At 36.9% G+C, this 14,003-nt stretch overlaps 1 protein-coding gene across 1 annotated transcript in view; it reads right to left on the bottom strand.

Annotated features, from left to right (window-relative positions):
• Window positions 1-6,157: 6,157 nt before the first annotated feature.
• Window positions 6,158-14,003, bottom strand: part of GUCY1A1 (guanylate cyclase 1 soluble subunit alpha 1) — a 36,275-nt gene continuing 28,429 nt past the window's right edge. The window contains exons 6-9 of the mRNA XM_075421609.1: window positions 12,333-12,818; window positions 11,675-11,818; window positions 9,393-9,547; window positions 6,158-7,160 (exon numbers count right to left, since the gene is read on the bottom strand). Coding sequence (XP_075277724.1) covers window positions 6,959-7,160; window positions 9,393-9,547; window positions 11,675-11,818; window positions 12,333-12,818 — 987 coding nt within the window. The 3' untranslated portion in view covers window positions 6,158-6,958. The remainder of the gene's footprint in view (window positions 7,161-9,392; window positions 9,548-11,674; window positions 11,819-12,332; window positions 12,819-14,003) is intronic.

Here is a 14,003-nt window from a genome sequence, read left to right as displayed (position 1 = left end):
AATAACCAAACTATTGGTTGAAGATACTTGTATAGAAAACCAAACAAAAACAGAAGAGATGCAAGTGTCTAGGAATCTTCAATCTCCAGGAAACTGGCAACAGAGCTGAAGTAATAAATCATGCTGTTGTTACCAGACAAAAGGCTGTTTCTCTACAGCTGAGTTAACTTGTGACTAGTCAACTAGGATTTGAGTACATCGGGTCACCATCTACTTTTCCGATTTGGTAGAAAGGAGGTTTTTGGAAAATGGGAAAACATGTCCTGCAATACAAACGTTGTAGCTACATGCCCTTGGTAATCTCTGTGTGCCTACTGGTGGTAGTGAATCTACACTACTGGAAGACCTAAGACAACACCTGGGACTTTTGCCCTCTGATGTTGTGTAGTCTTCCTCTTCACACACCTATAAAATAGTTTTGAGAATACAAAATGTTAAGGAAGTCCTGACAGCCCATCCCAGGCAGGGTGTGCTGGCACAGGGACAGGAAACGAACGACAAGGCTAGATTGAGAATCAGTGTTGACAAGTTCCCCATTCTTCCTTGGTCTGTATATGGGGTAAACCCTCATGCTCATAACATGATACTAGAGAGTTTACATACAATTATTTTTGGATGTGGTTTTCAGAAAGTAGTTTATTCTGGCAATTTTGTGTACAGGAGTGACACTTTTTCAAAAGTGCTGATATGTGCAAGGTCAAACTTTCTTTAGACAATTGTGAAATTGCCTTTTTTCTTCTGATTTGGTTCAGGCTTGGCAAGTTGCATTTGCAGGCTGTTCTTGCGATTAAACCATTATAATATAAGTGGAAGTTCTAGCATCCGAGGTGAAATTTGTAAAATGTGAACTGAAAACAGCATGGGCAGAATTAAAGCAGACAATGATTGATTTAATTTTCTAAAACAGGGATCCCCTTTTAAAAGTTTGGAAGATGCTGAGTTAAAGAATTCAACAAAGCAATTTGCTCAGAGGGACCAGCCTCCATTCCAGATGCCTGCCGAATCAAGACAATCTGGTAGGTCTTAGGCAAGATCTGGTTTCAGCTGAAGGAAAGGTGCTATGTGACCAAGACAAAGTACATGTCAGACTAATCTGTTAATACTGGGCTGTGTTTTCAAGGACCAACCCTATCAGTATCAGGACTGTTAGGTCACATCCATTATGCACATCATGCAAGCGTTTGGACTGTATCTGATGCAATTCCATAAAGCTTGCAGCTTATTCACTATAGTATGCAATCTCATTCCCAGCTGCGGACACTCATGCACTAGGTACAGCTCATGACCTGCTGCCCAGCTGCTTTTTGGTCTTCAGGAGTGGGAGAGTAGCTGAGGCACTAGTCACAACTGGGACGTGCATGGGATGGAATGCTGGCGTGAAAGGAGCCTTTTAGAAAGTGTTTTCTGCAGCTGAAATCCTACAAGGATTTCCTTCTCCACTTTGTGTCCCCCTGAACATGTTTCTCAGGAGGAGTTTCCTGTGCTGGCCTTCAGAAAGCCAAAAGAGTTGCAGTCAGTGATTACAGGAGAAAAACAACTGCTGTACTTTTTAAGTGGTGGTGTACATGTGTTTTCCTGATTTGAGCGGCTAACTTCATCTGGACATTCTTGTTGAGATCCGTGAAAGCAAAAAGTAACACAGGATCCGTTTATGCTGTATGAAAGGGCAGCTGCCGAGACAATAACTTTGGGAAAACCGCTAGCTGGCCAACATCTACATTCAGTTCAATATGGTTTGTGTTAATACACAAGCACTATAAAACAAAGAAAATATCTTACTAAATTGCATTTTTTACTTTGGACTTTGCTCTTACGGTTTATATTGTTACTGTAATCCTGAATAAAAATGCTGCCTTATATGGTATTGCTGGATTTCACTTACTGAAGATGGAGTTACTTTACTGACATCACACTGAATTATGGGTATTTTCTAGTTATCTGTTTCAAATCATAATGGTTTGAGATTTGACATTTGGGATTGTTATAATACTACTTCTCAGGTGCAGAAATGTGCTCTTAAAATCACTTCAGCAAGATTCATTATTTCTACTGGACCACTATACACTCTTTCGCTATACCATTACATTCATTTTCCAGTATTGGTATTGACAAGCTATGACTGAAACAGCCCTCAATATGTCAATGCTGTTCGGTAATGCAATAACCTGTGTAGATTAGAGAAGCTCTGTGAGCTCTGTTGCATCCTCCTGTAAAAGGAATGTAATCTTAGCCATGCAGAGCAAACTAAGCATATGTTCTAATCATCCCTATGCCATCAGTGGAAAGACTCCTGTTGATTTCATAGGCTCGTAATCCAAAACTCCTGGGAATGCTGTTGTCCTTGATGTTTCGTTTGGGCTGAAAAAATGAGAAGAGTGCAAGTGTATCTATGACTTAATCTGAACCTTTTCGCATCCTTGGGATGTTACTGCATGTATCCTCTAGGTTATTCCCCATTACATGCTGTGTGTGCAGAATACTCACATAAACATGAAATTTGTTGGTGTAGTGGCACAAGAATTTGTAACTTTGTACTGCTCAGAAGATGGGAAAGAATTTCAGCACAGATCGTTACAGGAGGCTTTATAACGGGCTGCAAAGCAATGTGCTTATTTCCATTTATATTAGGAAACCACTGGTTCAACTTGACCTACTGTCAGCATTAAAAATCTGCTGAAGCAGATGAGACACACAACTTTGTAAGGTTGTTTACTTTGCTTTAAATTTTTTTCACAGTTTATTATTTCTTTGGTTGGGTCTCCAGCTTCATGTTCCAGCCTAACTGCATATTTAACATTCAGATCCTACTGTTTGTGCTCAGGAGAGTACTGTTGCATCTGGATGTAGCAGAGGTTCCAGAACCATTGGTTATCTTTTGTCTTTTATTTGTGCTTTAGTATCAAAGCAATGCTGAATAACATAAGACAGTGAGTTTTACTCTCTCCCTTTGCTCTGCAGAAAAGGACTGCCAGTAAACTCATGCAAGTTGGATTGGGAAATTAAAAAAAAAAAGAAAACTTCTATCTGCTTCTATCTGCTTATTTCCTTCCTATACAGTTGTGAGCAGCCATACCATCAGAGACGGTTTTAGAGGTCTCTAAAGACTGTTGTGGCACACATCTTGCAGACTTCAGAGGTAGAAAAGAAAGTCTTAGCTTTAATTTCAGAAACAGCCTCAAAGTTAAATTTGGTTCCTGCCAAGCTGACGTCTGACAAACTGGAGCAGGGCTTTGAAAGCAACACAGTCCCTTGTATGCTATATGGCAAATAGCCACAAAAATTATTGCTGTTGCAGGAAACAAAACCTCCCCTTCCACTGCTTTTACAGAACAATGCACAGGCATAAAACATGGTAGTAGCTAGAGTGGCCTGCTAGGTTATAGGATGGGTGGGGTTTGAAAAAGCATCCCCTTGCCAAGATTCAAGAGAAATTCCCCTTAATTCTGATGGCTTCCAGCTGGAAATACTGGTTTTGCCTCCTGTACTATCCGTTGCAGGTGTTCCTGCAGAGAATGCAAAAGAAAATGACGGAAGAAATAAACTAGGTTTGGGGGAGGTCTGAATTCTTGCTTTGTAAGATTTCACAGGAAAAAGTAGATCTGTCCTGGGGCTGTGCATTTCACTGTTCCGTTAGTTTCTGTGAGTTCGTTTGCTTTGGTTTTGCACAGTAGTTCAGAAAGAAAGAAAACATCATCTCCACACTAATTGCACTTCCTCTGACACCAGCAACGAGAATTTTTTTCCAGCATCTCCCTGACATCTTATCAGGTCTTGCCTCAGTGAAATAAAATTAGTTTAATTCTTTTGCTATACCTTTTGCTTTAGCTATATCACTGTTAAGATTCAAAAGGACCCACTTTATTTATTTCCAGGGCCATTTACATTTCTTTAGCAAAGAAACTGCAGTGTGATAAAAATGTATCTTCCATCACATAGTGTAAATGTGAACAAGAATCAGCCCCACAGAATATTCATGAACTAATAAAATAAAAATTCACACAATAACAAAAGTATTTCTGGACATAACATGATGATATTTGTATATTTATACAAATAGCATTGCATAGTCTCTGAAGACTTTCACAATATCATACAACACAATACTATACAAGGCATCAACTTAAAAACAACTGTTTTATTTCCTTGCAAAATCTCCCGGTATTTTATCAGTTAAATTGCCTTCATTTATCTCAACAGTTTGCTTATTGGCTTTCTGATTCCTTTTTTCTATTTGCTTTAAGTGAAAAGATTAGTTAAAAATAATTGTCCCTTATTAAATATATATTCATTCAGCAAAAAACTTAAAACAGAGGACAGCTTCAGTGAGACGTAAATTCTTAAGTTATGCTGAAAGCTAAACATTGACTTGTGGGTTTTTTTGCAGAACAGGTCTGAACACAAATACATTTTAAAGCACTTTCTTGAATCATTGTCTTAATCCTATTTTCTTCACTGAGACAACAAGCATATTGCTTTATGTGTACACTTAACAACCTTATCAGGATTCTTCTCTGAACTAAGGCTGTAGTAGACATGAGAAAATGTTTTGAACTTTTCAGAAAAAAGTTAGTGAAATAAAAAGGAATTCTACAGCAATTCTATCCTCGCTAGTAGTGTAGCCTAGGGTCTAGGCTAAAAAGAGAGTTATAAAAAGTAATGTTGGAAGATGAATTTGATCTGTAATAAGAATTTTGGCCAGGACACATTTTATTTTACAGAGATACACTTAGGAAGGTGTCAGGAACTGCCATGATGAACATCCTACCAAATGACAGATTTATATGAAATCTGGCTTTGAGAATGGCCATCATCCAGTCCAGCAACTGTTCTTTCTAGGGACAAAAGGAAATTCACTCATGAGAGTCTGTCCCATTCGGTAGATATGGAGAAATAAATCCTTTTTATTTAAAAGCCTATTTGCTTTTTAACACTCAACAGATGACAGGGATGGACAGATTCCTAGTGACTTCAGTCATTACTGGCTCAGTATCATGAGCCTACTGAAGAGTCAGTAGTTGAATACTCCCACATTTTTAAATCCAGGAGCATCCACATGGGACTGGTACTGGCCTCTGGATATTTATGTCAATAGAACAGAATTTTCCAACCAAAACAAATTGCAAAGATCAGTCACCAAGATTTGCACAGTTCTTGTTTCCTGGAAACACTGCTGTTAAAAATGTTACAAATACATATGCTTCTATATGTGTGTGTATACATGGTATGTGCAAGAGAGAGATGTGTACGTATAATATAGAGAGACTCTCAGGTTCCATTTTTGTGTCACAGAATTACTTCTCAGCATCTTGGATGGACATACGAGACCAGGATTCAATGTTTCAAGTTTCATTCAAACGGCGCTTACAGCAAATCTGAATTAAAATATGCTTTTAAAATGTTCTTCATGCTAGTCCCTTATAGGGATTTTTCTCAAGGCTCTGATGGTACATGTTCTATATGAGTTTCTACTGCAAAATAGTAGGATAAAACAGTCTATCGATCTTCAGAATGAACCAGTCAAGTTCAGAAATGAACAGAATGGCACCTTAGTCTAATGTAATTGCTCCCTGTAAATATTCAGAGAACAAAACGTGATTCAGTGGCAAGTAGCTTGAAAAAAGACTTTTATGGCTTGATAAACCCAAGAGTTTAAGAGGTTAGGATAATAACTAATAATATTTGATGCTACTGGAAGTATTTGTATGTGTGTAAGCAGTGCATTTCTCCATTTCTGCATTTCTGCAGCTGGGATCAAACTGTGTGGCACAGAGAAATTTCTGTGCAGGTGGATCTGCTAGTTAGAGACAGAATCCTAAACTCTGCTGGTTCTAGAGGCAGACCCGTGAGAGTTCTCCACTCATGTTCCACCATCCACAACAGAAAATCTTGTACTGTACTAATATTAATATTTCATATATGTGTTCATCTGTTTTAAAGAATTTCTGTTGACCTGTAGGTTTTCCTGGCAGCTTTAAAGAGAGTATACCATAGACATTTCCATAACCTGTCATACCCACATTGCTGTCCTTGAATAAGGATCATAGCTTTAAACTGGTGCTTCTGTTCCATTTTATACAGTCTGACTGGAATTTCCTTTCTAAGCAAATACTCTAAAGCATGTTTTATTACACTTCCTCTAAAACATTTCAAATTTAAATGACAACAAAAAGAAAACATTTATTGCTTTAATACATAATAGCAAGTGGATATTATTATTTATTTTAAGTATTTTAAAACCCCCAGAACTAAAATATTGTTTGATGATTACAGAGACTTTAGTATGTGATTATACAGTGTTTTAATCTATATTCATTTTACACACAAAATAAAGTTCATGAAACAGTAAGTAGCAAACTCTGCTATGTATATGTGTACTACAATTAGCAGGCTGATCCAGAAGATGATGAGCACCCTCAACACACTGACTCCAGTCAGTATTAGAAGATGGTTAGCAGCTTCTAGGATGGGGCCCCGATGATGCATTGGAAGGAGTATGTTAAAAACAATGACAATATTTTAATACATATTTTCTTACGGAATCACTAAGAAAATATATTTTTAATAGTCATTGGTAAGCACCAGCTCACAACACTGCATGTGGCTGCATCACTTGCACATTACATTTCTTGACAGACTGCATGTACAATACATCTAGAATTCTCAGCACAGAGCGAACTGAGAGTTGTTACATAGCACTTACAAATTGCCACAGGGAAAATGTAGTTTTTAGTAGCATTTTCAACAATGAAGTTGCAATATTATTTTAGTGACTATGTTTCTTATGCAAAGGAAAAATAAAAAGTAGTCAGTGACATACTTCCTGAAATTTTAATACTGGCTTTCAGGTGTTAACAATCTAAAGTGCTTTCATGTTTCATAAATTTTTAAAAATTTTCAATTTATACAAAAAAATTCAAAATATTTATAAATTTATTCTGTACACTTGTGAATGTACATTTTAGTCTATTCCTGTTTCCTCACCCAAAAAATTGGCATTACCATCTCCCAAATCTCTCTTTTGAAACCAAGTCTGTGAGTTTGTTCCTTGAATATAAGCATCCAGAAAATAGCAAATTCCAGGGATATCACTGGGAAAATTTGGTGGAAGTTCTTCTCTTGAGCGAGGTGTGAACACAAAACCTGGGTATTCCTTTAACAACCTAGAACAAAAATGAATCATCTTGATTAAAAATTAATCAGTCATTAATTGTTACTACAAGTGCATACATTCAATAATTCTTCATGTATGGCAGGACAGAATGTAGCAGGGCAGAATCTAATTTAATATTTATATGTTAGTTACTGAAGATATAAAAAAAATACTGTTTATTTGGTAACCTTGATAACCTCTTAACTTGTGCACCAGTACAAACAGGATTATTGCCTTTCTTATTTTGTCTTGTCAATGGTTTGTATGTAGGTGCTATGTTTATTGTAATATTTTAAAACATGATTCAGTTCTGAAAGCTAGCCTAGATTTGCACATGAAACTGGCACCATAATTAATGTTTCAACAAAGGAAATACTGAAAAGCTTATTAACTAAACTATTCAGATCCTCTTCCTAATTCTAATATTTTTTTTTTCACAGGAAGCCCAGTGGTCTTCTATATCTGAAACATAGATTGCCAATCGGTAGTGATAAATGCTGATGACTGGTATCTAAGCTTCCAAACAATTATTGCAATATACAGGAGTTGTGCAAGGTGCCATAACGTTATCAATGTGTGTTTAGAATTGGTGTACGAATCAAAAAGAAAAAAAAAAAAAAAAAATGGAGGTTAACACATCATTCACTTGGGGGGGGGGGACACAAACATACCACAACAATAATAACAATAGTTTACCCTTTAACCAAATTGCCTATTTCCTAGGCACTCAGCTAATTATCTTTTTTTTCCCAACAGTATACTCATTTCAAATAGTCTCTTGAGATGAATACATGGCCATGCAGAAACCTCCTTATGCCACAAGTTATAGGCAAGTCTCAGGTGGATGAAGTGTCTAATGGTTTTAAGAAAAGACTGTAGCCGGTTCCATTCAAAATTATTTTCCATACGGATACTGAACAAAAATCACTGTTGGCCAGCACTGTTCTGACATACATAAGCACTGGTGATGCTAATGCTATCTCTGTATTTGTTTAGACTGAGTGATCAAAAAGGTTACTTGTTCTGTGCCCTAATACCTCTGCTACTTTTATTTAAACCACCTGTACAAGATATTCTAAAGCTTGGCACGCTGTAAGTCACATAGCACATGCTGCAGGGGATGTCAGGATCCTGTGCCAAATTCTCTGTCTGACATTGGCCACAGAACCTTGCCACAAGGCATTATCAGCTACATGGCAGTGGGTACAAGCTGGGTAGGAACAACTGACTGTCCAGGCTACAGTGAGGGCAGCAGAGCTTCCTTAAAAGGAAAAAATAGTTTATATCCATATTTCTGGTTATTTTACCCAGCCAGGCAAATCACTTTCTACTAGTAGATTCACTCTCTACAGTTCATTCTTATAAAATTTTGTCTGGAAGAAACAATCATCTCTATCAGCTCAGTGGGATAGAATCCAGACCTGGACCTGGCGTTCAGATGTAGACTGTTGTTATCATCAAATTCAAAACAGTTTCCTATTATTTTGCCTGGCACCTATACGACACTATTACTTGGCCATGAACATATTGCAAGGTGACTTTTAAGTACAATTAAACAGATAATTTGAAGAGAGTATTAGGTTGGAAGGACAAAGGAAAGCTGCTGCCTATCCCACAGGAGAGCCTGCTTGTTGTCTGCATAATCACACATTACTGAAAATGTCTGATCTGAGTGGATAAATAGTACAGCCTAAGTTCCGCACTAAAAGGTTTAAACTGAGTTGGGATCAAGACCTGTAGAAACTAAACACTGCTGTGGTTGATTCCTTGCAATCTATTCATTCATCTTCCCTAACCAAAAGAGAGTGAAGATGTGTAGGGTGATGTTTAACAATTCGTCAGTTAGGTTATTATCAAGGGCACCTGCAGCCAGTTTAGCATCCAGTTCACACTGATAGCCACCTAGCTCAAAGAGGAGCCAACTACCTGAAAGAAGGGAAAAAGAAAAAGGCAAGAGATATACAGCTGCAGGGTAAGAAGCAAAGTTGGCCCAGACAGTCCATTTATTTTAAATGTAACATCTGATAAAATAATTATCAGCTGTTCTGTTTCACCCTTTTTCTTGAGGGTGCTGGTTGCATTCTGACTAAAAATAACCATGGTGCATTCGTCAGGAGTCAGCTAAAAAGAAAAAAAGGAGAATAAACAGCAGTACTTCAGAGGGAAAAAAAAGAACAGGAAGATAATGAACTATTATGGTAACTACTTCAGGTGGACATTTTACAGACATGAAGCACTGTACCTGTAAGTTGTTGGGCTGACATTTATTTTTCTAGGTATACTGCAAGATTCAAACTTATTGGCAAGGGTTACATTATTTCCAAAAAGGCAATAACGAGGCATTTTAACCCCAACAACTCCAGCAAAGACAGATCCAGAATGAAGGCCAATACGCATCTTTAAATAAAAGACAGAAAATAGCAATATTAGGTAAAATAAAATGGTTAGAGTCAGTTTTATAAATTCTTCCTCTATTAAAAAAAAAAAGAAATAATGAGCTACTAATATAAATTGAGTTAGTACAGTCTCCTTAAAATGTCTTTATTCTGTTCATCACTGCTTGCGGAGAGGAAACTAGCTGAAGTTTACCTTGTCTTGCATTTATAGTAAGTAACCCTTCATCTGATATGACTGTAATTAAACACTGATCTCTAGCAGTAAATTGATCTAGAAACATCAGCAGAAGTTACTATGACATTTGGATACTTTCCTGGGAGGAATTACGTGACACAATGTTGTTGGACTGATGACAGTTAGTGAAAAGGACTTGCTTTGTTGTTAAGGTCAGAAGACAAGTCTCAGGGAATAGCAAAGACAATATGTATATGCTCTAGTTCCACTGAACTCTGTTGACAAGGTGCACATAGAGTAAATCCCAATCCAAGAGTACTGAACTTTGACAATTAATCAAATTACAGAGCAGCTGACACATTTTGCTACCTCTTCTTTGTAACTCAAGAGTTTTGAGTTTTGCTTAGCTGGTGCTGCTTTCTATGTTCCTTTTTTTTGAGATACGTTCTTTCTCTTATGTGCATTACACATGTAGGCACGTTTTCTTCCGAGTAGCACTCTGGCACAATAATGGCATGATGTCGGGAAGCTTGAATGTCTACTGTGTGTGCTACTCTTTACATATCTAGAGGATATCATATCATTATGAAGAAGTCACAATTTCTAATTTTGAGTGGAAAAGCAGAAAAGCCTGCAACAAAAGCAAAATCCACCCACACAGCAAAGATGGCTGAGATGTACATAGGTATAGAAGTCTGAGTAAGCAGTTTGCAGTCATGCCTTTTTCTTTGACAATTCATATATAAAATGACAGTAAACTGTGTGACATATTTGTTGCTTTGCAAAACAGCCAATGAAGCATTTCATTAAAATAGATGCATGCTTTCATTAAAAATGAAAAGAATCATTTTTCGTCTAAGAAGCTTCTAGTAGGTGCTTACACAATACAAATTTTTTCTCCCTATTTTAAAATTACTTTTTAAAATGTCATAGTGTTCCTCATTCAAAATCATAAAGGTAGCATTTGCATGGAAATTATAAACATGCTATACTATTGTCAAGATGTTTCCAGATTTTTTAAGTGTAATTTAATTTGATATTGTGAAATACACAAAGAAAGACATTTATTTATAATATAATACTGCTGTTCTCTGGGATAAATGTGGTGTATGTAATCCTCTTAATAACCATTTTCTTTATCTTGGAATAAAAATATTCATTAATCTAAAATCAAAGAAGCCTGAAGTTTTCTAAGGGAACAAATGAACAGATGAATGTTAAAAATGAGCAAATGAAAGACATAATGAATGAAGACACCTGTATTAAAAATAATAGGACCACATTCAAGGACATTTGAACTTAGCAGAAGGTCCACATCATTTGTCATGCGCTCAGGCCTTTCTCTTTTTTCTCAGTGAGAGGTAAACCTACATGAAAAATTCAGTACAAGTCCTCATTGAAAGGAAGCCATAAACATAACTACCACTGAAACTAACAGTTGCTTTGACAGCATTAACACCATTATCTTGTGGTAGTTGTTCAGTATCTGACTGTAAAACAAGAACAGCAACAGAACCCTTTAAAGATGTGTGGATTACTGCAATCAGAATATGTCTTTGATGATTCATATTTATACATGTTACCTCAGAAGACTTATATGTTCTCATTGAGAGAGGATTGGTCTCTTCATTAGAAAACAATAACAGAATATTCCATGCCACTGACAAATTTATTGCTACTGAGACAAAAACTGCAGCCTGTCAGTGTGCACCTATTGATTTCATTGCATTTAAGGCTTTTGAGTTGATTTTCAGATGTTTCATCTTTACCTCTCCACAAAATTCTCATTCACAGAACTCAAAAGGTCAGCTTCTCCAGCCATACATACTTGCTTCCCCAACTTGTCTGTGTTAATGCAATGATGTGAAATTTCCTTGAGACAAAAACCCCAAAAGCAACTAAACAAACAAAAATGGCCACTTTAACCATATAAAATACAATAAAATATATGACCTTGATAGGCTCTCCATGGGGAGACACCACCTCATCTGACAGCTCCATCATCTTCAGGGCCATCAATGCTATTTGGACAGCATGTGTTTCACTTTCTTTGTGTAAACCTCCAGCGACACAGTAGGCATCTCCAATAGTCTCAACCTAAAACAGGTATATTTGTTCCTTACTGTTAGACTGTTTGACATACAAAAGAATAGCCTGTGGCTTCAGTAAGAATTGTACCTACATATTGACTGAGTCTTATTTGTTCTGCTAAATTATTTAAGTCCTGGGCAAATCATGCAGTATCATTCAAAAGGAAAACTTGCAGAACTTGTATTTATTGCTGGGCTTGATGCTAAAATACTTTTCCTTGCTCACATGCTGGTAGGCACCTATAGCTACATTAGACACCTGTTTACTCCAGATTCACAGCACTGTCATTGACATTAAAATTTAAAATTATCTCTTAAGTTTGATGGGTTCCTGTGTTGGCTGCATGAACGGCTGATACTGTTGAGTTTGTTTGTTTGTTTTGTGATTTCTCTTAATGTAACTTTCTTACAATGAAGGTTTAGGGCAAAATAATTTCTGGACTTCTATTATCCTCTGTCCCATTTAGCCTTCATTTCCCTTCCTGCCCCAGAACCCCACACAAATGCAACAAACTGTGTACCTTGTAGACATCTAGCTCTCCACACTGGTAATCAAAGCGAGTATAAAGCTCATTAAGCATGGTGATAACCTGCATAGGTGAGCATTGGGAACAGATGGCAGTGAATCCAACAATGTCAGAGAAAAGCATTGTGACGTTACTAAATTTTTTGGCTTGCACAGCTTGACCCTGCCACAGCTGCTGAGCAACCTCTCCAGGAAAAATTGAAAACAGAAGATCTACGGTCTTCTTCTTTTCTTCTTCAAGTGCTTGATGGGCCTGCTCAAGGGTTGCTTTTAGCTTTCCTAACCTCTTCTTCAGTCCATCCTGAGCTCTGGCCTGCTCTCCGATCAGAACAACATCTCTCAATGCATTGTGAATGGGAATATCTGAGAGGTACAGTCCACGTCCTGTAAAATCTTCTAGTCTATCCACACAAGGAGATCCCAAGAATAGGATGGCACTGGATTCAAAAATATAGATCATTTGTCCTTTAAGATCCATTACCTGAAACAGTTAAAGAAACAAGAATTTATGCAAAACATGCATGCCAATGGTTTAGAAGCAAGAGGTTTTAGAGGAAATACATTTTGCTGAAACATAGGAAAATCAGACTGGTCCATAGTCCTTACATTTTCATTTAGTTGCTTAAGAGAAAACATAGGGTGCTAAATCACAGAGCCATCAAATAAGTTCATTTTGCTTAAGACTTGTGGTACAAAAGTTAGACCACAACTTAAGGATTAATTAACATCTAATTATGTTTGAGTATCAGTATCAGTTTTAGCTTAGGAAGAAAAGAAAAACAAAAAGAAGAATTTTGTGCATTTTCACCTATTGATAAAATGTTACTGACTATAGTATAGAATTTCTGCTAGTAACTCTAGTGTTTAGTTCATACACCACTTTCTTTGTAAGATAAAGTGAGAAAATCTGCTTCAATTTTATCACAGGATGTTCAGTACTCATTGCAATTTAAAATTAAAGGCATAAGTGGCAGAAATATCCCATTTTAGTGATCTAAAAGCCCGAAATATTTTGTGTGAATTTTTTTTATGTCTCTTCTGTATTCAACTGTGTAATGTGCAAGGTGCTGCAGAGCTCTGCTTAAAATTGCTTTGAAAGACCATTTTCTGAAGAAAATCTGTTAATTGCTAATAGACATTTGTATGTTGAATTACATGCAAAAGCAAAGCAGAGTCTGCTACCCCTTGTAATCATTAAACTGTTGCCTAGTGCAGAAATGGATCTGAGATGAAGTAGCTAATCAGTGCTACATTTTTTCCCACTGGGTGGGAACTGGGTGAAACCTTTATTACTATTCTTCACTTAAGTTCTTGGAGTCTGAACTGGTAATTCATCATGGAGTGTCTCAGGTGTATGTATATAAACTGGAATTCAGCTGGGGCCCGTGGTGAATAAAAGCAGTCATATTCAATATGAATATATTTTGTTACAGAAAATTAGAATATTCAATGCTTTTTACTGTCCCAGGTAATTTGCCACAGACCCAGCTTCAGCAAAGCTAGTAAGTAATCCCATCAGCTGAAACTAACTGGGACTTCTGGCGATTGCATCTGATGAAAACATCAGAATATCAAAGACACCAAAATACCAACGACACCAAAGGCTGAATGAGCATGGGAAATGTCTAACTCTTTCCCCACTCCTAGAGCTGTTTCCAGATGATTG

Source organism: Opisthocomus hoazin, chromosome 5 (assembly GCF_030867145.1).
Source record: "Opisthocomus hoazin isolate bOpiHoa1 chromosome 5, bOpiHoa1.hap1, whole genome shotgun sequence".
Lineage (NCBI taxonomy): Eukaryota > Metazoa > Chordata > Aves > Opisthocomiformes > Opisthocomidae > Opisthocomus > Opisthocomus hoazin.
The sequence above is the reverse complement of the archived record's forward strand: the minus strand, read 5'-3'. Positions and strand labels throughout refer to the sequence as shown.